At 36.5% G+C, this 26,736-nt stretch overlaps 1 protein-coding gene across 3 annotated transcripts in view; it reads left to right on the top strand.

Moving 5' to 3' along the window:
- The window catches only part of LOC142338495 (uncharacterized), a 39,211-nt gene that overhangs the window by 5,578 nt on the left and 6,897 nt on the right, over nucleotides 1-26,736 (top strand). For 2 of the 3 annotated variants that reach the window (XM_075388274.1, XM_075388272.1), the window contains exon 2: nucleotides 4,817-4,884. In XM_075388274.1, the coding sequence (XP_075244389.1) occupies nucleotides 4,817-4,884 (68 nt within the window). Of the gene's footprint in view, nucleotides 1-2,780; nucleotides 2,849-4,816; nucleotides 4,885-26,736 lie in introns of all 3 variants that reach the window. The other variant, XM_075388273.1, reaches the window with a different exon arrangement.

Raw genomic sequence — 26,736 nt, 5'->3', positions numbered from 1 at the left:
CAATAATGAGATATGTAGCTTCTGAATAATGAGACTAGCTGGCGACTGAAATTTTTAAATACAAAATTTTAGTGTTCTAAAAACCTTGGCTGCTTTTTTCAATCAGAATATGTCATAGATCTACTTTGAAAAAACGACAATTACAGATAAGAATCAAAAATTGAAATAAATTTTTGCGAGAAAAGTGTGGAAGTCGTTCTTCAATAAGGAGTGCACCAAAACATAAGATATGTTCGATTCTTCAACATCAATTATATGATGTGCAACTTGTACTTAACGGGACTAGGTAACAGGCAGTCCACAAAAGGGCGGCAAAGATCAAAGTTAAAAAAATACGTCTTTATTTTCCTTGAAAGATTTTATTCGGAGACTTGGAAAATTTTCGCTGTTATTTGTACTCAGTAAAAAGTTCCTAATTTTTTATATAGGAAACTGCTAAGAGCTGCGGTTATTCAGTATTTTTCAAACGAATATAAGAATACGACAAAAAGACAAAACAAAAACTCCGTTCAATTCTGCTAGGAGACGGTTTCGAAACCGTTAATAACATGCACTGAAATCCATGATATGTTCTTCAATGCTTTCATTTTAAACGCTAATAGTTGTGTATCTGACCACAAAATAATTTGAAAGGCCAAAGAATAACCTCAAAGTTGGGAAAAGTTCGAAATTTTTAGGAAAACTCGTCATATTAAAGACAAAAACTGAAAACGCCATTACTTAAAACAAGAAATCGGAGGGACATTAATTTTTCATATATTAGAAAGTCAATGCGAAAGTAAACAGAAAAATGCAACAGAGATTGAAAAAAACTTTCCAAAAGACAGCCACTGATTAAAACCCAAAATATATTTGGACTGTGAAAAGGAATAATTTGTACCAAAACGAGCCCCCAATTTTTCTTTGAACTAAAACGGCTCTTCGAAATATTCTGCATGTGGATGTTTTGCTAACAAAAGTCAGTTTTTAAAAATACAATTGATGCAATTTGGATAGTTCTGGAATTAAATTATCAAAACATAGGCGAAAATTTAATTCAAGTACACTCTCAAAGGAGGCGCAAGTAAAACTAGCTCGCTAGGGAGTCTGCTAAGAAGGATTCAGCAGTTTTGAGGTGTTTCGATGCGGCATTTTCAAACAAAGCGGACTAAGAAAGCTTAATTTCTGTCATTTTTGAATAAACTGTCTGAACTTCGAAGAAATTTAGCAAAATTTTTTACCAAAAAATTGAATTGGACAGTTCAACAGTTCAATATGCTGTGTTTTCTGATCATAGAGTAAAGATAGCAAACAAAGGAACAAATTTAAATCCAAACTGCTCTCAATGGAAATGGAAGTAGAACTAGCTCCCTTTGTAGCTTACAAAGATTGTGTTAGTTTATTTTGGGTGTGTACTTCCGACAAATTTGTTCAAAGTGGACAAAAAAGCTTATTTCGGGTAATATTTGATGAAAAAGGTTGAATTTTGAAATAATTAGCCAAAATTTCAGCTAAAAACCGTAAGCAAAATTGATAAATATTGTAATAAATAAATAATTCATAATCAAAATTTTCGGAAAATGTGAAAAAAATAACACAATATTCACAAAAATTTAAACCACGATAACTCGCTTTAGAAAAAGAAAATTCAAAAAATCTTTCAATTGCATATTCTACGCTAGATGGGCTTTTTAATGATACCACTCACAACTCTCTACGATGATTATATCGATCGGCCAAATTTTACTGAAAAAAAGAACTTTTTGAGTATATAGTTCTTCCCCCCCACTAAAGTGGGTTGGAACAAAAATGTGTTTTTCTATAATCTGCAGCTTTCCATCAACAAAAGATTTTTCATTTGAAAATTGATGATGCAGATTTTGCATCCGATATATTATATTGAATCATCCAGCATATTTTTGACTTTTTGATTGAGGAACTTTCACTTTATGACAAAAAATTGAGAGAAAAGATCAAAAAATACATAAGTTTTTTTTTAAAAAACGTGGTAGTATTTTGTTTCAAAATAAAAAACCTTTTTGCATTATAATGTCTGTGCTACCGAGTCTTTCAATAATGGGCAACTTTTTTAAGATAATTTTTTTGCCGGAAATATGCCGGAAACTTTTATTTCATAAACCTTAAAATATGTACAGTAAGCAAAATAAAATGGAAGTTGCCCAACGCTGATAACATTTGTTTCTAAAAAAACTTCCAAAGTCGGAAACTTCATGGTATTAGTTAATTGATATCCAAATATCTAACGAAAAACGCTCAATTTTCTCGCAAAACTCAACTCATGAGAATTTGTACAGAATATATAAATAGCCCGGGTATCGACAATTAGAACATGCGGCTATTATAATTTCAAGAAAAAATAGTTAAACTGGGCTTCAAAAAAAAAATTTTGTGACGATTATTTTTTAGAAATTTTAGTTAAATAATGTATGTTAGTCAAGTGTTTTTCAAGTGATTAATAGAGAACCTGTTTTGAATTAAAGCTGCTGCCCTGGAAAACTTAAGCGACCCGGAAAACATGCTTTAAGAGAAGTTCAGTTGAGTCATAGAGCTAAGATAGCTCACAGAATCTCATAACTCATTCATCTTAGAACATGTTATGTTGTTAAAAGTCACTGAAATCCCCAGACCATCATGGGTAAAAATAGCAAACAAACGTAATTTGCTGTCGTAAAACAATTTAGCAAGTTAGTGTATCTGATTTTTAACATTTTTAACCGCAATTTGACCGTTTTTGACCACTTTAACACTGAGAGCTTGTTTTAAATAAATATTCCTTTTAGATCAAGGGATCTCAGATGCTAGTCAAGAAATGATTCTGCTCACTTCTGCAAAACTCACATCCGATGCCGTAAGTTCTTTTCTCGTTACTAAATATACAATAACTCATTTTACCCCAACAACAGCTGTTATGTAGACCTCCAGATGTACCAGTTTACAGAGAAGTAATGTAAGATTTGCGATGAAAAGCCGTGAAATTAATCATTTTTTACATCAAACTTCCCACGTCTTATAGCGGTGAAAATTGCCGTGATATCAGCGGCAAAATTATTTTATTCTACCACACTCATTGCGAAATTTACTTCATTAGAAAATTCTACCCGAACAGTCTTCAAACCTACCCGGGTCGAAGTTTGGCGGTGAGTTTTAGTAAGAAATGCGGTGAAAATGAATAATTTTCACCACTTATTTTTCACATCTTTTTGCGGTGAATCGCGGTGAATTATTTTTTTTTCACCGCATTCAACAGGTGCCAACCTTTGAATATCACCTTTATTTAACCTTTGAAAATCACCTGAACTCAGTTTTAAGCAAAATGGCTAATGCAACTAGTTCTTTGTATCTTGTAAGAAATCAAATACCTTCGAAAGTAAGAATTGATGTTTTCAAGTCAGTTGTACTCTCTCATCTTTCTTTCAGTGGAGTTTTCCTTCAAACTGTTACAGTTAAAAACATAAACCGCATAAACAGGCAAATAAACTGGGGAATAAAATTTGACCACTCCATTGATCTTCTCATTAAGGATTGTATCCTTCTAGCCGAAAATTGATAAATATTGTAATAAATAAATAATTCATAATCAAAATTTTCGGAAAATGTGAAAAAAATAACACAATATTCACAAAAATTTAAACCACGATAACTCGCTTTAGAAAAAGAAAATTCAAAAAATCTTTCAATTGCATATTCTACGCTAGATGGGCTTTTTAATGATACCACTCACAACTCTCTACGATGATTATATCGATCGGCCAAATTTTACTGAAAAAAAAGAACTTTTTGAGTATATAGTTCTTCCCCCCCACTAAAGTGGGTTGGAACAAAAATGTGTTTTTCTATAATCTGCAGCTTTCCATCAACAAAAGATTTTTCATTTGAAAATTGATGATGCAGATTTTGCATCCGATATATTATATTGAATCATCCAGCATATTTTTGACTTTTTGATTGAGGAACTTTCACTTTATGACAAAAAATTGAGAGAAAAGATCAAAAAATACATAAGTTTTTTTTTAAAAAACGTGGTAGTATTTTGTTTCAAAATAAAAAACCTTTTTGCATTATAATGTCTGTGCTACCGAGTCTTTCAATAATGGGCAACTTTTTTAAGATAATTTTTTTGCCGGAAATATGCCGGAAACTTTTATTTCATAAACCTTAAAATATGTACAGTAAGCAAAATAAAATGGAAGTTGCCCAACGCTGATAACATTTGTTTCTAAAAAAACTTCCAAAGTCGGAAACTTCATGGTATTAGTTAATTGATATCCAAATATCTAACGAAAAACGCTCAATTTTCTCGCAAAACTCAACTCATGAGAATTTGTACAGAATATATAAATAGCCCGGGTATCGACAATTAGAACATGCGGCTATTATAATTTCAAGAAAAAATAGTTAAACTGGGCTTCAAAAAAAAAAATTTTGTGACGATTATTTTTTAGAAATTTTAGTTAAATAATGTATGTTAGTCAAGTGTTTTTCAAGTGATTAATAGAGAACCTGTTTTGAATTAAAGCTGCTGCCCTGGAAAACTTAAGCGACCCGGAAAACATGCTTTAAGAGAAGTTCAGTTGAGTCATAGAGCTAAGATAGCTCACAGAATCTCATAACTCATTCATCTTAGAACATGTTATGTTGTTAAAAGTCACTGAAATCCCCAGACCATCATGGGTAAAAATAGCAAACAAACGTAATTTGCTGTCGTAAAACAATTTAGCAAGTTAGTGTATCTGATTTTTAACATTTTTAACCGCAATTTGACCGTTTTTGACCACTTTAACACTGAGAGCTTGTTTTAAATAAATATTCCTTTTAGATCAAGGGATCTCAGATGCTAGTCAAGAAATGATTCTGCTCACTTCTGCAAAACTCACATCCGATGCCGTAAGTTCTTTTCTCGTTACTAAATATACAATAACTCATTTTACCCCAACAACAGCTGTTATGTAGACCTCCAGATGTACCAGTTTACAGAGAAGTAATGTAAGATTTGCGATGAAAAGCCGTGAAATTAATCATTTTTTACATCAAACTTCCCACGTCTTATAGCGGTGAAAATTGCCGTGATATCAGCGGCAAAATTATTTTATTCTACCACACTCATTGCGAAATTTACTTCATTAGAAAATTCTACCCGAACAGTCTTCAAACCTAACCGGGTGGAAGTTTGGCGGTGAGTTTTAGTAAGAAATGCGGTGAAAATGAATAATTTTCACCACGTATTTTTCACATCTTTTTGCGGTGAATCGCGGTGAATTATTTTTTTTCACCGCATTCAACAGGTGCCAACCTTTGAATATCACCTTTATTTAACCTTTGAAAATCATCTGAACTCAGTTTTAAGCAAAATGGCTAATGCAACTAGTTCTTTGTATCTTGTAAGAAATCAAATACCTTCGAAAGTAAGAATTGATGTTTTCAAGTCAGTTGTACTCTCTCATCTTTCTTTCAGTGGAGTTTTCCTTCAAACTGTTACAGTTAAAAACATAAACCGCATAAACAGGCAAAGAAACTGGGGAATAAAATTTGACCACTCCATTGATCTTCTCATTAAGGATTGTATCCTTCCAGCCGAATTGTTTATCTCAAAAGTTAGCCTAATGAAGCTACAAACAGATATAAGACAAGGGGAAACATCCGAAAATTTTGAAATGTTTACTAGTCGCCATAACACTAGACAGAACAAGAAATGAAATCAAATTATAAAAAAAAACGAAGTGGAGTAACAAATCTTCAATCTAGAAAAGCGTTCAAAAATGGAACAAACTGCCCTCTTCAAAAAGAACGTATAACAGTAAAACTTGCTTTAACAAAGTTTTAACTGAGTTTTTGCTCGATCAACACAAGAAAGTACCCGTTAATAGACAAATAGGAGACTTCAAATCCTAGTTTTACCTATGAGAACGAACAGCCACAATTTGAGGATTATTATATTAATAGCAATGCTGATTAATTGTTTTAAACATTTTAGAGCATGTAGAAATCTAACCATAGGCTTATATTCTGAGTAATCTACATGTTTCAAAAAAGAGAATTCTTGCAAACAACAAACATACTTACAACATCTTACCTACTCCATGTATACAACTTCTTAGTCCACTGCGGCATCTGTCATTTGCTTAATAGTATTTCTTGCGAATTTAAAGCAGATTCAATAAACGTTGGAAAAAAATGCGGCAAATTTTGCCACAAAAGTCGATGCGGTGAATTTTCGTAAGCAATGCCGTGATTTTTGTGGTGATTTTTTGTAAGAATTGCGGTGAAATGCGGTGAATTATTTTTTTCACCTCATTTGTTACATTAATTTGCCGCAAAAGTCGATGTGGTGAACTTTTCAAAAAAAGCGCAGAATTTTGCTGTGAATTTTTGTAGGAAATGGAATGAAACTTGTTGAAATATTTTTTTACCGCGTTCACCGTAATCACTGCATACCTTACAAAAATTCACCGCATTTACCGCATTTCTTAGAAAAAATCACCCAGAAACGTCGACCCGGGTAAGAGCTGTTGATTAGCCTCAACATTTTTTTCCAGTTTGCGTCAAGTCGCTTGCCCTTATTATACATTTTTTTATAATTAAATCTGATTGACGCCATTTCATTTTAGCAGATCACAATGCAAATTTCTTCTCAATTACTTTTGAAGAAAGAGAACTTGAGACTACTTGAAACATTATAATCTAAATTTGCAGGAAACAGGCGAAAAGATTTTTCACGTTTTGGAAGAGATGTAAATATCCTGCATATCTTATCAAGGGTGTGTCAAATTTCTATTCAATGGGAAAATTTTTTGGAACGTTTTCAATGTTCACGGTTTTTAGCGTTAATCTTTATTACCACTCTCAGTTGATTTAGCATTTAGAATTCAATTTCATTCCAACATTCACGGCATTCATTGATCTTCTCATTAAAGATCGTATCCTTTTCAGCTGAATTGCTTATCTCAAAAGTTAGCCTAATGAAGCTACAAACAGATATAAGACAATGGGAAACATACGAAAATTTTAATATGTCTTTTAGTTGCCATAACACTAGACAGAACAATAGAACAAATCAAATTAAAAAACCAAAACAAAAACGAAGTGGAGTAACAAATCTTTAATCTTGAAAAGAGTTCAAAAATGGCACAAATTGCCCTCTTCAATAGGAACTTATAACAGTAAAACTTGATTTAACAAAGTTTTAACTGAGTTTTTGCTCGATCAACACAAGAAAGTACCCGTTAATAGACAAATATGAGCCTTCAAATCCTATTTTTACCTATGGGAACGAACAGCCACAATTTGAGGATTATTATATTAATAACAATGCTGATTAATTTATTTAACATTTTAGAGCATGTAGTTATCTAACCTTAGGGTTTTATTCTGAGTAATTTACATGAGTAGTAAATATAGGGAGCACTGGGAAAGGGGGGTTATCATGCCATGGGGATAATAGGGTATAGATTTGCATGGGGATAATAGGGTATAGATTTGCATGGGGATAATAGGGTATAGATTTGCATGGGGATAATATGGTATATAATTGCATGGGTATAATATGGTATATAATTTCATGCGGATAATATGGTATATAATTGCACGCGGATAATACGTTATATAATTGCATGCGGATACGTTCTTATGCGGATAATGTAGCGGTAATTGTCTCGCCGTCTGACTTTCTTTTTCCCCTAACTTGACCGTCCGCTTATTGAACTTAGGCTAAAGAAACTTTCGTACAAATTGAACTGAAAATAAAAATTGAATCAGGGGCGTTCAAATTAAAGCAACACTCCAAACAAAATCTGAACAAATCTCGCACAAAGTATTTCTCAACACTATTTTGAATTCAACACACTATGAAATTGAGTTTGTACACTGTCCCTTTCACTGTTTGCCGCTACTTTCTGTAGCTTCTAAATCAATGAATGAACAAAAACTTTGTTCCTCCTCTGAGCTGCTTCTATCAAAGTCAACAATTTGGTCATCAGAAATGTCCTCATCTCTTATTCCTCCCGCATTAATGAAACCAGGATCGGGCGGCGAATAGTGGCTGGCATTGTCCAGAAGTAGGTTCAAGTTATCGCTACAGTGTTTTCTCATTCTTTTCTCCGGGGGTGGTAGATATGTTGGAAAGTCCCAATCCACTTCAGTGTCACGAAAAATTTCACTTAAATTGTCACTATTCTCTGTACTCTAATCCCAACTTATTTGACTTTGGTCAGGATCAAACCATCCGAGCGAACTAGACGTTTCGCTTTGATTATCGCCCAACACAGAAAAGTGTCCATATGGGAGCGTTCGCAACCCATCTCCGCAGATATATCTCTTATTATCAAATGCGGATAGAGATATTTTATTAGCTGTCACCGTTTTCAGTACATGATTTTCGGATGTTATTCTTGTATTTACCGCTCTAACTGGTTTCGACGTTTGGAGAGTTTCTTTATATAATTCGTGGGTGAGAAGTTTTTGGGCTGCCCTGGTCACACCTTTAGCAGACAACTTGCGACAACCTAAACAAGGTAAACATGTTTTACAATAAACTATTAAGTTTTGTTATGTAGTTTCCTCCAACGCACTTAACTTGCATTCAAATTACTGAGGGAAGGGGTTAGAAATTATTCATTATATGGACTAACTTTTTGATGTGATTGAATACATCTTGGGTTTGAGGCACACAAACTCGGATATATAGTCTCCACTGAATTCGTCCTTGAATTTAAGGACTTCAGACTTATTGTTGTTGTCGTGAAGTGGGTGGTCTTCTGGATAGGATGAAAAATCGAATTCGTTTTTTACTTCCGCAGATTGATTGGCTAAATCCTCATACAGATCTTTTGACTCAATTCTATATAAGAGGCTGTCTGTATCCGAGTACAATAGACGACATTGAAAGTTTTATCGCATAACTTGATAATGAAAGCGGTACATATAGTACTTAGACAAGTCGAGCACAGTTGCACCCACAATAGTCGGCGTATTCCATGTTATAATTTTCGGCTTGCTGCACATAGCGGCCATGTTCTCCCCAAATATTTTGAATCTCTCAAATTCGAATTTCGAAACAAGTTTTTCTGCTCTCTCCGCATTTCGTGTAATTTCCACCCTCGACTGTCGCCTTTTCGACTCAATTGTTTTGCCATATACAGAATTATTCATGAGTTTATAATAATTCTGTTGGAATTTATTAGTTGCGTTTTTCCGCATATTGCTATTCAAGGTAATATACGGTTCGAGCCATCGTTCCTGATTGAATTGCAGCACGCGGTGAAGTTTCGTTATACGTAATCCAAGTTGCACATATAATTGGAGTAATTTATAATGGACTACGTAGTTCTTCTTGTCAAACAGTGTTTGCAGTAGTTTAGGGACCTTAGCTTCAGGAATATTGTACTGCTCTTTTAGGTTGATTTGGAAATCGCTTAGCCACACGCCTTGTACAATTTCCTTTACAGGCGCTAGCGGATAATCCCTTTGGTTGTCGTGAACGTCTGTAGGACATTGCAGATCCACTTCAGCAAAGTAGCCGATGGCAGAATCCTGAGGCATATTCAAGATCTGGCTCATGAAAACTTCATTGGCAAATCTAAAGCTTCCGATCGGAAGCAGCTCTTTCTGCATGACACCCCCATACAAATTATTAGCGTCGAGGCACAACCCGAATGTGGAAGCCTCTTCTGGGTTGAAGCCCGGTAAGAACTGATTGTTGGCTTTGAAGTACCTCGTTTCGAATACGGAAGTAATTCCGCCTCTTACTGACTGTTCAATCATGTGCAGGTGCTCGGGTTCTGTCAAAAATTCTACGCGTGCTTTTGTTATCCGTAAAGCTGCATCTTTTGCCATATTTGGAGCTGTGAAAAATTGCGCCACGTCCAATCTGTATGTCTGGAAACTGATTTTGCGACAGTATTCCGAACAGCAGGCCAGAAGGGCAACGTCCAGTTTCAAATAGGAATCGTGGTAGTCCTGCATTGTCTCACAGTTTAGCAGCTGCCACATCTTCTTCGCTTTATCTAATTCGGACTCATTGATTGATATTTTTCCGTTTTCCAAAGAATTCGTCCATTTGCTGAGAGCCGGCAGCTCCCTCTCCGCAAACTTTGACCGGTCGCTCATGTAGGAATAAGGGTAATAACCCTTCTGCTTCAGAAGTTGTCTGTCAGGTGCAGGAATATGGGCGAACATAGACTCCATTATACCAAACTCTGACTCTGGCAAGGACTCCACCAGCTTTTCGAGAGATCCGTTGAAGAGTTTGTAAGAATCAAAGAAGCGTAGATATTCGTAAACAGGTACGACCTTCTTGTCAGCCCTCTCAACTCTATCAACTTGCACTCCCAGCATCATTGCAATGTATTTTTCGTCTGTTGCTGGTATGACGTTGATTGTTGTTGTCGGTTCGCACTTTTGCAGACTAAGACAAATATGATGGAGGTCATAATTTTGGATGTTGTGTCCAATTACGGGAATAAAATTGGAATTCCGGCGCGCTCTGTTACACTGTGGGTGGGCCCAACCCAGGAAGCCGCCGCTGTAATGGCAGTGGTCCAGATCTTTTTCGTCAGTTTCTGAGAATTCGTTTTCACAAATCCAACACTGTTTGCTCGCATCTTTATGAAGAGATGATCGGTCACCACGGAAGAAAGGGTGTTTGCGCTTCTGTTCGTGTATATCCTTAGCAAGTTTATGAATCTTTTGAACGAAATTTTGCATGCAGTTTTCCGAGCTGTCCAAATGAGTAAATTTGGGCTCGGGGTTGCCGTGCTCAATAACAGTCAATGCAAAGCCACATGGTTCGTGAACTTCAATTGGTCGCGATGAAGCTCTCTCTTCACTTGGAGCACAGGAGGCCACTGGTTTGAGAAACGACTCGAAATCAAAATAGATGACTAAGGGAGCAAACCAAGTAGCTGACCAGTTTGTGAATTTGTATAAATTTTTGTCTGGTTTTGGCATGCGGATAACAGCTGGTGGATTATTACCGCAAACTTCAACATGATCCTTAAAGTTATTAACATCCTTGTGACACAAGTAAAGACAGTTCCGGCATAAGTGAAGAGTTGACTTGAATTTGATGTTTTTGATGAAGCAGAACAGCCTGCACGAATCTTTGATAAGATCGTAGTGGTGTTTATCATTCTCATAAAGAAGAAGCAAATCGAGGCTCAATTCGGAAGTTGTCCTTTAGACACCCGCATTGGAAACAAATCTCGGTTTTCAAATCCAAAAACGTTTACCTCTACGTCGTTAAGTGTTTCAAACTTATCAATGTCATTGAAACCCATGGGCATTGAAAACTCACCAGCAGGCTGAAGCGATGACATGTTTTGATAGAACTCGGGTGATGTTAGCTTTAAAGAGTCATTTCGTCCTTCTTCTCCCTCAAAATTGTTGCACTTAAGATAGGAAGCTGCGATAAAGCTGTAAATGAAACAGTTGTTGTCTGTATGGTTCCTTATGTTGAGAAGGGCTCTACAATTTTGTAACTTTGTTGGTAAGGCAATAAATGAAGATCCAGTGGCCGGTCTGTATTTGGCGAACTTAATATTGACGCGAATAACTCTTTCCAACATCCAATCACTTCCAGAAGAGGCAAAGGTGAACAACACAGCGAGCATTTTTTCCACCATTTCTACAAAATTGTCATTTGAGAGCCCTTCAGCGTACACAGGAGTCATCAGAGAGTTAGCGAAGATGGTGATACGCTCGTCGTCTTCATCAGGGTCACGAAATTGTTTGAAAAGTTGCAGTTCTGTTGAGAATTGAACTTTTTGCGGGCCCGCTGATAGTTTTTGATCAATCAGCTCCTGAATTCGCTCCTGTTTGAACTTCATGAATGCCTGGAGGTCTCTTGCTGGCACCATTTCGTCATCCGTGGGTTCTATTGAGTAGGATTGAAGACTGCCATTAAAAGCTGACTGATCGGAGGGTTGAGTAGGTTGAAACTCAGCACCAAAGACTGGAATTGAATGAACTGACCTTGCATGTTGGGCATAGAGGTGCGAACTGTTGAATCCGAGGTGGCAAGCCCGACAACAGTTTGTGAACCTTGAATGTTGAGTTTGCATGTGTTCCTCCAGTTCTGACATTTTTCGAGATGTAAACTCACACAAAGAACAGTGATAAGTTGGTAATTTCATTTCATCTGGATGAAATTTTGTTTCATGGCGAGAACGATTTCCTCTAGTGCTAAGCACAGAGTCGCAATACCGACAAGCAAAAGTCATGACGATAGAATATAACAACTTGACTTGAATATAACAATTTGAATTGAATTTAGGAAAAAATTGAATGATTCGGAAAACTAGTATTGCACTTTGTGGTAATTGCATTCGCTACGAAGGGTGTTACATGAAGGCATTCTGTATAACAACGTAGTTTGGTGGGCGCCAATTTCAAACATTTGAATTCGTCAAAGTTTATTGGTTGAAACTGGCGGGAAATTTTCTGTTCGAATTTTTATTGAAAATAAACGCAAAAAAGATATAAAACACTTTCCGATTTCAAAACTATGTGCTAGTAGACTCTCAGAGGGGTCATACCGAGTGTGGTTTTTGTGAATCACCTAAAAAAACGCATTTCAAAAAGCGGAGAAACATGTTACTTTCTTTTGAGTTTTTCAAAAAATTACCATTTTAGACCTCTTAAAAAACGGGTGGTTAGAGTTGTCCTACGCTGTCAAGTGTGATGAGCAAAATTGCTCCCCGGGACGAAAAACATAGGTCCGCACTAAAAAAATTGCTCTAAAACGAACCGAAAAAAAGTTATTTTTTCTGTCAATCATCATAAATCAATGTCATTAAATGACAATTACATGACAGAAACATGTGTCTTTTTTCTGAAGCCTTTTTCGATGACAGGTGTTATGAGAGAAATTGATGCCGTGGGCCCACAATGTGCAAAAATGCAAAGAAACGCGATCTAACATCTTTCCTTAGGGTACTTCATATGCTAATTAATGCCAGATGTTAATGTGACATTGATGACCAGATGTTTTGGAAATCGGTGAAGGAGCCATTTTTCGGCCATGATGCTTATGACCAAAAACATCCAGCATGTTCCCACAAAGACATTGGTATAAAAAAATTTCCAATTTTTTTTTCATTAATTAGCAATTATGTTAATTAGTCACTAATTAGCCGTTAATTAGGCGCTAATTATCTCCGTAACGGTTAAGTTAAATTTGACGAGCGTGATGAGATGTTTTGCAGAACACAGTGTGCTGAGAACCCCTGCACCATCAGTTTCATCCCAAGTGTTTTTTGAAGCCCTCATTTTTGGGGTCAAAGGTCAGAGGTCATCTATCAAAAAAAATTTTTTTTCTCAATTTTTTCAAAATTTTTTTTTCACAAACCTGCTTTTTTTACCCTGTTGAACGAGAGCGCAAAGCTAGGCGGTGCTGCTAGAGGACGTAAAAACTTTTTTTAACCGAACCTAATGACATCATTTGGGTTTTCAAGTGCAATTTTTCGAATTTTATCGCTGACGGATTACAATTTTCGACAACTTTTCCAATTTATGAATTGGTTTCAGAGTTCATATGCTGCTACTCTTTTGGCATAATGTTAACAGGTCTTTTGAGCTAAAAACCGCACACATTTTGCAAAACAGAAATTGTGTTAATTCCATATAACTTTAGGCTTAACAAGCAGATGTTTAGAGTTTTTATTGATTCGAAAGTCAAATTGTGGATTATTACCACAAAAACTAAACAGTTCATAGTGATTGCGGTACATGAATGCCTGCTTGGAGAATGATATCTGTGCTTGCGTCATAGGGGAAAGTAAAAATCTTCCCTGAACAAGTCCGAACATGATCACTTACTTGAATTATATTTTTGTCTAAGTTTTGAATAGAAACACAAAACGGACAAAAAAGAAGTTGTATTACAAATTCAAGAAATAGAAACGAAGTAAAATGTATAACACAAACACGCACAAATTAACATCTCAAATTTGAAACAGTTTTTTATATGAAAGTAAAGTTTCAAGTTCTAGTTAAGTTAATTTAATCGAATAAGTCCAACAAAGAATTTTCTGGTCGTCGCTTTTTTGGTGCACCGCTAACGTTTGGAGTCTCTGAACACGTGGGTGTTTGGAAACTCTCGCTCATAGCCTCTCGCTTTGGCGTTTGAAAAGTTGTTCCGGACAGAACGTTCTCGTCAAAGTTATCGAAATCGTTTGGAGGGTTCCTGATTTCAGCAAAGAGAGATGGGCTGGGTGCCGGCGTAACAGTTGGACTTGGGTCAATTGCCGGTGTTGTGGGTAGACTAGATAGTGTCGATTCACTGTGAGGCGAATCAGGTGATGAACTGATTCCCCACAAATTGGCCAAATCATCACAAGCTTGATATGCTCCGAGTTGATTTTCAAACAAGGGTACGCACTCACAGTCGTAGCGGTAGAGAATTCGTTTGGTTTCTTCTGGTAATGTGTCCATATTACAATCTTGAAATGCTGGCAATACTTTTGCAGGTAAGTGACCTCCTGAGGTAAGAATGCTGCATTCCGAAGGGTCTGTTTTTTCTGGCAGGGCGGAAATTGCATTTATAAGAAGCTTTGGAAGAAGAAAGTGATGGTAAGTGTTCCAGACATTGTCCTGTTTTCGTTGTTGGATGAGAACAACAAAGTTTTCATAAACTGTTCGATTAACCAAAGTTCTTTCACAGGAAGACTCTGATTCTGCGAGAATTTTAACCGACATTTCAAAAGTTAAGTGTTAAAAGAATTCAATTAATCAGATTGGAATTTGTTGCTGGAAACAAACTGCAATTTGACTCAACACATATATGAATGCCGCCGAATTATAGCTCAGGGTTTCTGTGTACAACTTTTGCATTTGTTTCACGTAAGCTAGAGGATCACATCTGTTTTTAATTTTGAGCCAACATACAGACAATTTTAACTTGAGCGTACCACAGATTGTTATCTAGGGTTACATCTGTTTTCAATTAACTGTTGTTATATATTGTGTTCAATGTGTAGTTTCTTATCTGAGGTCACATGTGCTTTTAATTTGTTGTGTATATGATTGCTTTATGCCTTTGAAATTGTGTTCAACATGTAAGTTTCTTATCTGAGGTCGCATCTGTTTCTAATTTCTAGTGTATATGAGTGCTTCGAAATTGTGTTCAACATGTATGTTTATTATCTGAGGTCGCATCTGTTTCTAATTTCTAGTTTATATGAGCGCTTTATGCATGTGAAAATTGTTCAAAATATCACATTCGTGCACCATATGTTTGCCATAAAAATTGTAATGAACAGACTCAAGTACGCCGTAGGCGTACTTGAGACTGTATTCGCCAATCATTTGTTTTTAATTGAGTGTTTGATGACTCACGTGTAATCCAAGCTTGCCGTCGTCCCTGAGTTGGAGCGTTCACAATAATTGTTAAGGGAAATAATATCAAGTTGCGGCATGCCTTTCACTTCCACTAAAGACACAGAATTCGGCGATTGTTATTTCGACATTTCGAAAACTGATAAGCGCTTGATCAGAGCAACTGTGAAAACGTATGAAAGGACGGGTAGCTATGTGTTTCTAAAATTGTTCAAGAAAGCGGAAAGCAATTACGAATTTCACCAGAGAGTTTCTCTAACTGTTCAAGAATTTGAGAACTTGATTGAAAAGTCAGCAGATATACGCTCTCAGTTCACAGAAGAGGAATCAACAAAACCCCCTCCAGCAAAAAAACCACGATTCCAACAAAAGTCAGAAGAAATTTCCAAGACCAGCAACAAAAATGGTTGAGGGGATGTACAAGCGTTCACCACATTACTTTAAACAATTTCAAAAACAGTTCAAGTTTCAGATTGTCGAAGAGAAACCTACCCTTTCTAACACAAATGTTTATGCAGTGTGTGCCCATTTTGATTCTGAGTTTTGCGGCTTAGTAACTAACCATTATCACGTTTTGCTTGATACAACAACTTTTGAAAAGGAAACTTTGAAAAGAAACCAAAAGTTTCCTGTGCCTTGTATTTTTACAACCTTCAAATTTTTATTTTCGACTGCAACAACTTTGGAGACTAATGGAGACGTTTTTACAAAGCTCAAATTGGCGGTTGAATTCAACAGCTCCGCAGATAAAGTTGACTCACAGACAGTACGCAAACAACTGCCAGCTTTTGCCTGCCACAATAATATGAAAATTAGCAATGCAAAACAAGTGAATATAAATCAAAAACCCTGTGCGAAGATGACAGTAGTTGCTCAAAAGACGATCTACAACGCCCGTCCTCCATCGAAACAAGTTCAAACTGTTAATAGTGAAAACTATCCGAAAAAAATTTTGTTAATAGTGAAACTATCCGAAGAGTTGAAAACATTTTGTCTGGTCCTCATTCTGGTGCTTTTTGTCAAATTATGGATATTTTTGTTAGTGGATATGGAAAATTAAATATTGATACTGATTTGTTGAGTGTTCGCCTTGTGTACGAAGAAAAATTTAAATTTTGAAAAAATAATTTATTGCAATCAAGGAAGGGTTAATACAGCATATGAAAAGCAAAGCGAATTAATTGAGCATCACTCAGTTTTACAATTTTTTGTGAGTTAAAAATATAATGAGCAATATAAATACAAAAAAGTCCACAAAGTTTTGAGTTTTTACTTTGAATTGGCTGATCCTTCAGTAACAGATAAATTTTTGCATTTTCTTCTAGAGAAATTATTCTTTGGTAGACATCTTTGTAAGACGAAATAGACTGTCCGAGAGGATCAGCGAAGAACAATTGATCCTCCTCCTCTTTCTGGCACAATAGTAACCAATGGGTGCCAAAACTTTCTGCAGTTGCTGCGTTAACAGTTAGGAAACTGTTTGGTTTCAACTTTTGGGGAAAATTATTTGCAGCGAAGACACCCAGAAATTTATGCTTGAGTAAAGCACATCTTTGAATAAGATCATTGATATCATCTTCGTCCATTTTTTTAGTTTGTCAAAATGTGATTCTTTGATACTCTTCTTGCACTATCAACAAAAATTGTACTAGCTTTTTCACCAATAATGAAAATTTCAATATTGTTTGGTAAGGCCACAGAAAATTTTAACTCAACAGATATTGAACAGTTTGTCAGTTCAGGGTGAATAAAGTCATGGGATGCTTGTTGGGTACTGGTCAAATCAAAAACCATTATAAAATGGTTTGGGTAATCTGTCAAACTTATTCCATGTCCATTATCAATGTAAGCTAGATCCGATATTGTATTAAAGTAAAGACGTTTGTTGTCAGCTGTAGATATTGGACTATCTGCCACAGGCAAACCGTTTCGATATACATAAATCTGCTCTAGGTTGAATTTTCGGAAATGAAATGGATTTTGCCGGTTGTTACCCAGAAAAGCTTCATTTGTATTTAAGCAGATCGCCAGTCGGCGAATTGGTTCTCTCGCAAATATATCTTCTTGTTTCCAGCTGTGTAGACCCGTTGAAGCCAGAAACGTTTTTGTGAGCGTTTCAAGGTAAGGATAGGAGGCGGGACTACTCAATAATGTTTTCTCAATAGCGGACACAACAGTGTCATTGAGGGTCATCTTCCGCACATACAAATTAGCTTCGACAATTTTTACTTTGTATTGTTTCGCAGCATCATCAGACATCATAACAAAATCATCAATTGAGCGTCTGAATGCAATTCGAAGTGTCACACCACTTAGCAGATGTCTGTCTCAAGTGAAAAAGTCTACAGCAATTTTGCCATAGAAGGTGCATTCAGCTGATTGTCTCACCAAAGTTTTTCTTCTGTTCACTTCTGCAGTTGATAGCGTTCCCGGGTTTTCCTCATAAGAGTATCCCTGACAGGCCAGCCATGTATTTTTTGCATCTTTATTATGTGAGAACTCGGTTTCAATGAAACTTTTGTGAGCATAATTTCCGTTAGCGTTCGAAATTTTCAGTCCATTAGCAGACACTGTACAATCAGAGAATAGTGAATGTAACACATTATTGCAAAAGTAGGGAGAATCTGTTTTTTTAATGTCAGCGGCGGCTGTAGCGTCATATTTCAAATCAGCTTCAGAAGACTGGACAATTTTACATTTAACTTCGAGGAAAATTTTTTGTAAATCAATGAAGTTGTTTCTGTCACCAGCGACTTCAAATTCTAACATGGGTCCGTTTGGGCTGTAGATTGGACCCAATTTTTGACAAAAACTACCATCAAAAGTCACCAGCAGTTAGGGTTTTTCAAATAAATCCAATGAGCTGTGAGTTGCTTCTGATGGTAACAAATTAGCGATCATCGTTCACTTTAGCAAAAAAATCCGACCGACTTCTTTTTGGTGCTCTATGCGTTGAAATGGTCTTTCTGCGTTTCTCGCCTACTTTCATTGGCTTGCCTCGTATTGATTACCTCCGACGTGAAGTAATTCGTCGAGATCCGCCAGTCTGTTTTTTAACAGTTTTTGAAATTGTGTTCTTAATTGCTTGTTTAGGAGATTTTTTGTTGCCCACTACATCCAGAATCTCTGGTACACTTTGTTTCAGGAGCTCTTTCCCGATACGTTTAGCAGTTGGCAAAATGAAGCGACGTGCTAGGGGCAGTGCAACACGTCCAATTCCTGCAGCTAAAGCTCCAAAACCACTTCCTCTTTGTCGATAATGTCCAGGGAAATGAGGCAAAGACGTCGCTTGATTAGCATAGTAAGAATCCATTTTATTGGGAAAACTTTTTGAATTGTTGTGTTAGAATAACTTTTCCAGTTCCCGAAAACGGAACTAATTGTCCTGTTTCCGTCCGCAGTTCAATTGAAATTGATTGAATTGTGTTGGTCAAAAGTTTTTTGTAGTCTAAATTTGTAAAAACGATCCGATGAGTTGGTTCAAGCTCACATACACTACCGTTTTTCAGACGTTGTTTTGAATCAATGACTCTAAAAAGAGGCGCCTTAGTGTCACCGACGTATTGGTATTCAATTATGTTTGTATAGATGAAAATAAGGTGCTTTCCAGCACAAAGGTCGGCTGGAAATTCCCCATAATATGCTTTTGTATCATCACTTTTCATAAGCCTGTTTTCATTTGGATTCATTTTGTACCCAATATGAATTCCGTTACCGTCAGGAATACCTTCAAAGCCAATGATGCTGGGGATACGTCAAAGCCAATGATGCTAGGGATCTTCACTGGGAAACGTAATTCCCTCATATTTCCCTAGCAAAACTTCGTATTTTCCAGAGCTCTTAATTTCTCTGAAAGAAAAATTGGGTAATCCAACTGTGCGCTTAATTGTGGCAAGAAGTTGCGCCACCGTATCAAATGTTCCTGGCATATAAGCTAGTTTTTGCCCGCTATAAGGTCTAGAAATAACATTGGCTCCAGAAGACATCTTTTGGGAATCTTCATAATCTTTTAAGTTGTATACAGTCAGATTTCTGTTTACAATATTTTCTATTTTTGTTGGGAATATGATTTCACTTAGCGCCACTCGCCAATCACCTGAAAGTTGGATTTCGTCATTAAAAAAATTCCGAAATGATGCAAGTGTGTTTGAATCAAATATTTCCATTGAAGCTGATGAAACCACGTGAACTGTAAACTCGTCTTCAAACCGGTTATTGGACATTTTCAACGAGAGGGAGCCTGACAAGTTGTAATTCTGGTTGATAAAATTTTCCTTGAATTGGTTCGTTGTTAGCGTCGACTAAAGAGTATGTTGGTGGGTTTAATGTAGGTATTCCCGTTATTTCAAAGACTTCGTCTGTGAATGATTGCTTATAACTTTTCCAGAAAGCTTTGTCCTTTTTAACTATTCTCACAAAATCCCCAATGTAAAACTTGGGCTTCTGAGTTGTGCTTTTTTGCGCGATCAATGACACTAACCGCGGCACATCCTTTTTGGTAACTTTATTTGGGGCAAGTTTAGTTACCCGATTTACTCTCGAATTGATTGTTTTCACAAATTGGTCTAATTGGTCAATGTAGGAATATGTCCACTTTTCTTCAAGGTACCGATGAATTATCTTTTTTAGTGACCTAATGTTCCTCTCTGCAAATGCAGACTTTTTTTCGCTGAAAGTACTGTATAAATGAATTCCACAATTGTTGCACAATTGTTTGAAAGCTCCAAGAAACTCTTTACCATCGTCAACCCACACTTTTTCAGGCTGCTTATTTTTGATCATCTTTTGGAATGCTTCAGCTGTTTCCGTCGCATACTTTGTTTTCAAGGGTTCCACACGCAAATATCTTGATAGACAGTCAACTGCTACCAAGAGATATTTTATGTTACGGTTATATTTGGCTAGTTTGTCAACGTGCGCCAAATCCAATGACCAAATCTCATTAATGTCCTTTACAAAAAGTTTAAGCCTGGGAAATTTTAATCGAATTGAACGGTACTTTGTGAAAGACGGTTTTGTCTCCAAGTAGGACTGCACTTTGCCTAATGGTAGCTTGCTCTGATTATGTAAGCGTTTTGTGCTTCCATAGGAAGCTGGTCCTTTTAAATAAAGTTGTTCCAAACGTTTTACCTCAGGAGAAGAAAGACCATTTCTTTTGACTGGTCTCTTTTTTGTCTGTCGTTTCGTCACTTGTTTCTTCGTAATCTCTTGTTGGGTTTGATTTGGATCCACTACTGCGGGGTTTTTCTCGCCTTGGGTAGAATTCTTGTTCAATTTCTGACGAGTTTTCCAAGATTTGCTTGGCATAAGTGTTTGCAACTAAATGTGGTAATATATCGAGAGCAGTCAAAATTTTTGAGTACTTTTTAATGTCAATTTTTTTTGTGCTTTGCTGTAAATTATACAAAAAAGTAGAAATTTTAACGCCCAGTGGTTCTTTATTGATATGAAGTACATCGTTTCCTCCAATGGAAATGACGTCAGATTGCATAATGTGTTCAAGTAAGATTTCAGATCGCTTAATTTTGTTTTTCTCCATTGGTTCAAGTTCAGATATTATAGACTCAAATTGAGAAATTTTTTGTTTCTTTAATATTGGTTCAATCTCACTGTCTTCGCTGACTGGTTCTGATGTTTCTTCTTTAGTAGCCTCCTTGTTTTCGTAAACACTGCTCATAGTTTCAACAGGATTTCCAAAATTTCATTTTTTACAGGTTGATGTGACAAAAACATTCGTTTTGGAATTAAAATGAATTCTTCCGTATGCATTATTCTTTTGTCAAGTATCGATAGCAAGAAAATCCAACAATTCTCACCAATTCTGTTTCTTTGGCTAAAAGTTTCCTCTTTAGTTTCAAACTTGTTTGATTAGATAATAGTGTTTTGAATGATTTCTCGTAACCTTCTAATTTGGTTTTATTAACTGGAACGTTTCCATTCAATATTGAGTAAGCACTCGCAAAGGAATTTAATGAACTTATTTGGAGCTGTCTTGATTATTTTTCCTACTTTTGAGTCCGATATATCTAGCATCTGCCGCAGCATACATAGTTCTTTCTCTCTCATCAGTTAAGTTGGTGATAACAGCTTTAGCTGATGGAAGATAGAAAATTGATGGACCTGGAGGAACAATATTTGAACAGTAACGTAAGACGTCGGATGTTTTTGGATCTAAGTCGATTAACAAATGACCAAATTGCTTCCTGATTGCTAGCTCATAACTTTCCTTCAAAAATTGTGTGTTATTCAGTTGTCGACCAATAAAATTAATTTGCTGTGTGTCTCGTGGTGATTTGAACAAAATTATGTGTGTTGTATTCAAATCAATTGTTCTAGACCATTTGCTCTGTTGAAACAAGTTGTGTTTAACATATATCACACTAATGTTTCTATGTCGCCCCGCAGTTGCTAATTTAGAAAACTCTTTGTCGTTGAAAATTTCTTCACATGAATCGTCAAAAACAAGCAGACAGTTTTCTAACTCTGAAACGAGTTCAAAACCAGAAAACTGTTTGAATTCTACGTTCAAATTTTTCTCTAATGACTGATAATTTGGCTGATCATGCTGATAAAAATAAAAGATTTTTGGAAACTCTGGGGAAAAAGTGCCATGTAGTAACATTTTGAAAATCAGCTCAGTTTTTCCGCAACACGATGGCCCGCAAACAGCCATGAACAACCTGTCAGAAGTTGAAATTATTTTGTTCATAACTTGGAATTAGGAAGAGCGTACCCAACTGTGCACGAGAGTAGAGAAAACCAAAATGTTGATTCTTCGCAATCAAGTTTGAAAAAGACTAATTTGATCAGAGAAACAGTTATGAGAAATATTATTATTGAAATTTGTGTAAAATATACCACTTCTGATCGAAGTAATCTCGAATTACAGAACCTCCAAGACTGTCTTTCTTGGTGCTCGGCGTCGAAAACCAAGTCAGTTATACCTCCGCCCGAATCCAACTGATCTTCCGCTTGACTCATTTTAAAAATTTATTTGTGAAAAATGAATTGCAAACTTGTTACAAAAATATTCAGCGATATATATTTCATACAACACATATTCAGAGTCTTTGTCATCATTTCTGTAAGTTATTGTATAATTTGCATTTATTGAGTCTACTTTATCTCTGAAAACAATGGACTCTACATTGTTTTCTTTCACCCGCCGCTTGATTTCTTTGGGAAGACTCTCATCGTCCAGAGACATCAGAATTGGTACTGCACGCTTGGGCATAGGTAAAGGGGTTAGTTTCAGTCTTTGCATTTTCTCTTGTATAGACATGGTACAATTGAAAGTATTCCACAAGAGAAAGATATTTCTTAAAAGCTTCTATTTCAGCGCCACCACACACAATCTGCTGTTTTCTCAGAATTGTTTGTCCACGAGAGTCAATTCTTTCCTCCTTGACTAGTGTTGCAGTCAATTGATTGTCGGGCGCTATGCAACTGTAGACTGTCAAACTTGGAGATAAACTCACTTGAAGCAGTGATGGATTTGTCTTCTCTGGACGTCGATTCATTCATCAACCAGTGATAGAACAACAGGGCTTTCTTCCTCGCGCAATGCCTGCTCTTCTGTCTTTTTGGGCAACTCAGTGCATGTAGGTTGCAAACAGGAGTTTCTCAATACAACTTCAAATGTTCAACTTTTGGAAAAGACAATATCTCTAAATTTATTACGTTTTTTTGAAGTAGTTCCGTGAGAGTACTTCTTTTCTCTTTGCCCTTGGCGTAAAATACCGCTAATGGAAATCGAAGAATAATGCTGTCTATGATTTGTTGCAAATAGCGGTAAGGATATTCTCCGGTTTCCAAGAGCAGACCGTGCAAAAACTTAGAAACCCACTGGTAAGACTTTTGATCACTTGACGAGAGCGTTCTGTATGAATTGGGAGGTAGAAAAGAAATTAAGTCGATAAAGTTCTCAGTAGCAATAGCAAGTTCTTTAACTATGAAGCCAGATTTATTCCGAAAACCTTCAAAGTCGAGAACAACCGCTCGTGATTTCTGCATTCCAACATACTGAACAATCGTCCTTTGAAAGTTTTCACGTAAAGACAAAATGCAAGGCCGGTCACGTGACCAAGATACTCGTTTGTTACTAGACAAGGTAAAACGTATGAGTAACCCGGTCCTTTTTCGCTAAACTCATAAACGAAACCCGCAGCGTCATGAAGAATAGCATGCAATCTCAAAATTTTGAAAGATTTGAAATATTTGTCCAGCGACGAATTATCAATACCAATTATTCCCCCATAGGGACGAAGTTTAAGAGCAATGTCAAGATCAATGTTGTGATCCAATTGCAAACAAGTTGCTAAAAAGTACACAAATCTTTTTCCATAATCAGGATAATTTTCGTTCAAAAATAAATAGTTTTCGTGAATACTTTTTATGTCTACCGTCGCAATCGTTGATGCCATTCCCTTCACCAAAGTTTTTCAAAATGAATTTATTTTTTCCTTACTTGCCTCCCCAATTGTTTTGTCCTCGCGCTTCACTCTTCCCCCATATTGTTTCCGTACATGTAAATACATTAACTTTTTTCACCATGCAAATAATCCATACGATATTATCCCATGTAATAATCCATACGCCATAAAACTAAATTTAGACTATCCGCATGCATACCCTATTATCCCATGGCTAAGGATCATTCCATATTATCCACATGCAAATCTATACCCTATTATCCCCATGCAAATCTTTACCCTATTATCCTCATGCAAATCTATACCCTATTATCCCCATGCAAATCTATACCCTATTATCCCCATGGCATGATAACCCCCCCTTTCCCAGTGCTCCCTATATTTACTACTTACATGTTTCAAAAAACAGAATTCTCGCAAACAACAAACTTACGGACTGGGCTTCGAACCTCTTACCTACTCCATGTATACAGCTTCTTAGTTCACTGTGGCATCTGCAGTTGCTTAATTGTGTTTCTTGTGAATTTAAAGCAGATTTAATAAACGTTGGAAAAAAATGCGGCAAATTTTGCCATAAAAGTCGATCCGGTGAGTTTTTGCAATAAATGCTATGAATTTTGCGGTGAATTTTTGTAAGAAATGCTAATAATTTCGCGGTGAGTTTTTGTAAGAAATGCGGTGAATTTCGCGGTGATTTTTTACAAGAGTTGCGGTGAAATGCGGTGAAGTATCTTTTTCACGGCATTTCTTACCTTAATTTGCCACAAAAGTCGATGTGATGAACTTTTCTAAGAAACGCGGAGAATTTTGCTGTGAATTCTTGTAAGAAATGGGGTGAAAAGCGCTGAAATATTTCCTAATTACCGCATTCACCGTAATCACCGCATATCTTACAAAAATTCACCGCATTTACCGCATTTCTTAGAAAAAATCGCCCAAAAACGTCGACCCGGGTAAGAGCTCTTAATTAGCCTCAACATTTTTTTTTTCCAGTTTTCGTCAAGTCGCTTGCCCGTATTATACATTTTTTTTATAATTAAATCTGATTGACGCCATTTTATTTATGCAGATCACAAAGCAAATCTCTTCTCAATAACTTTTGAAGAAAGAGAACATGAGACCGACTTGAAACCAAATAATCTAAATTTGCAGGCAACAGGCGAAAAGATTTTTCACGTTTTGGAAGAGATGTAAATATCCTGCACGTCTTATCAAGGGTGTATCAAATTTCTATTCAATGGGAAAATATTGTTGAACGTTTTTATTGTTCAGTGTTTTTAGCGTCAATCTTTTTTTTACCGCTCTCGCTTGATTTAGCATTTAGAATTCAAAATCATAGCACCATTCACGGCATTCAACGCAATTCGGTTCTTGTTGAAGCTCAGTTTACATGGAATGAATGTCCGTACTGACGGCGATACTCTGATTCCAGTAATTTTGGAATTTTTTAAAATTACAAAAATTGAAGATCTTTCGACCGAATAAAGGCACTATTTAAAAACATAACCGACTAAACGTCGGAAGAATTGCTCTCGAGCGACTAGTGGGAGCTCTAATCAATTGCAGCCTGCTTCAGTCGGGGGGGGGAGAGGGGGAGCCTAAATGGGACTAAGAAGTGCAATAGTGGGTTCTAATACCACATTAGAGGTTAACATATACCACTATCAAGATTTAAAGTAAAAAATGACACCAGTTTTTGCGCATCTTTCATTTGACTTTTAATATGAAAGTGCCGCCAATTGAGTTCACCTGCCTGAAATTGTGATTAAGAGAGAATTTTAGATCACGCGAAACGCAAAAAGTCAAGGGCGTTGAAGTCACTCCAAAAGTCAAAACTGTCAAGCGAAAAGTTTGCATAAAAACATAGCCGGTAGAATACCGGAATCGACTAAAATCCTCGTGCATTAAAATCTCTAACATAACTTTACCGATATTAGAACATCAAAACAGACAAGAGAAAAAACAAAAGTGCCCAACAAATCACTTTAATTTTTTTTAAAAATGCCGACAATTTTTCAGGTGAGGGGGGAGTTAGGTGGGGTCGGTGGGTAGATAGGTTGGGGGGGGGTAGTGCTGGGGTAGTTGGGGCGCGCGGGGGGGGTAGGTGGGTTAGGTGAAGGGAGGGGGTAGTTTGGTGGGTAGGGGTAGTTGGGGGGGGGTAAGTTGGGGCAGGGGGGGGGGGTAGGAAGAGATGTAAATATCCTGCACGTCTTATCAAGGGTGTATCAAATTTCTATTCAATGGGAAAATATTGTTGAACGTTTTTAATGTTCAGTGTTTTTAGCGTCAATCTTTTTTTTACCGCTCTCGCTTGATTTAGCATTTAGAATTCAAAATCATACCACCATTCACGGCATTCAACGCAATTCGGTTCTTGTTGAAGCTCAGTTTACATGGAATGAATGTCCGTACTGACGGCGATACTCTGATTCCAGTAATTTTGGAATTTTTTAAAATTACAAAAATTGAAGATCTTTCGACCGAATAAAGGCACTATTTAAAAACATAACCGACTAAACGTCGGAAGAATTGCTCTCGAGCGACTAGTGGGAGCTCTAATCAATTGCAGCCTGCTTCAGTCGGGGGGGGGGGGAGAGGGGGAGCCTAAATGGGACTAAGAAGTGCAATAGTGGGTTCTAATACCACATTAGAGGTTAACATATACCACTATCAAGATTTAAAGTAAAAAATGACACCAGTTTTTGCGCATCTTTCATTTGACTTTTAATATGAAAGTGCCGCCAATTGAGTTCACCTGCCTGAAATTGTGATTAAGAGAGAATTTTAGATCACGCGAAACGCAAAAAGTCAAGGGCGTTGAAGTCACTCCAAAAGTCAAAACTGTCAAGCGAAAAGTTTGCATAAAAACATAGCCGGTAGAATACCGGAATCGACTAAAATCCTCGTGCATTAAAATCTCTAACATAACTTTACCGATATTAGAACATCAAAACAGACAAGAGAAAAAACAAAAGTG

This window comes from Convolutriloba macropyga, chromosome 4 (assembly GCF_964194025.1).
Source record: "Convolutriloba macropyga chromosome 4, txConMacr16.3, whole genome shotgun sequence".
Classification (NCBI taxonomy): domain Eukaryota; kingdom Metazoa; phylum Xenacoelomorpha; order Acoela; family Convolutidae; genus Convolutriloba; species Convolutriloba macropyga.
Note: the sequence above shows the minus strand (reverse complement) of the source record. Positions and strands in the feature narration are given on the sequence as shown.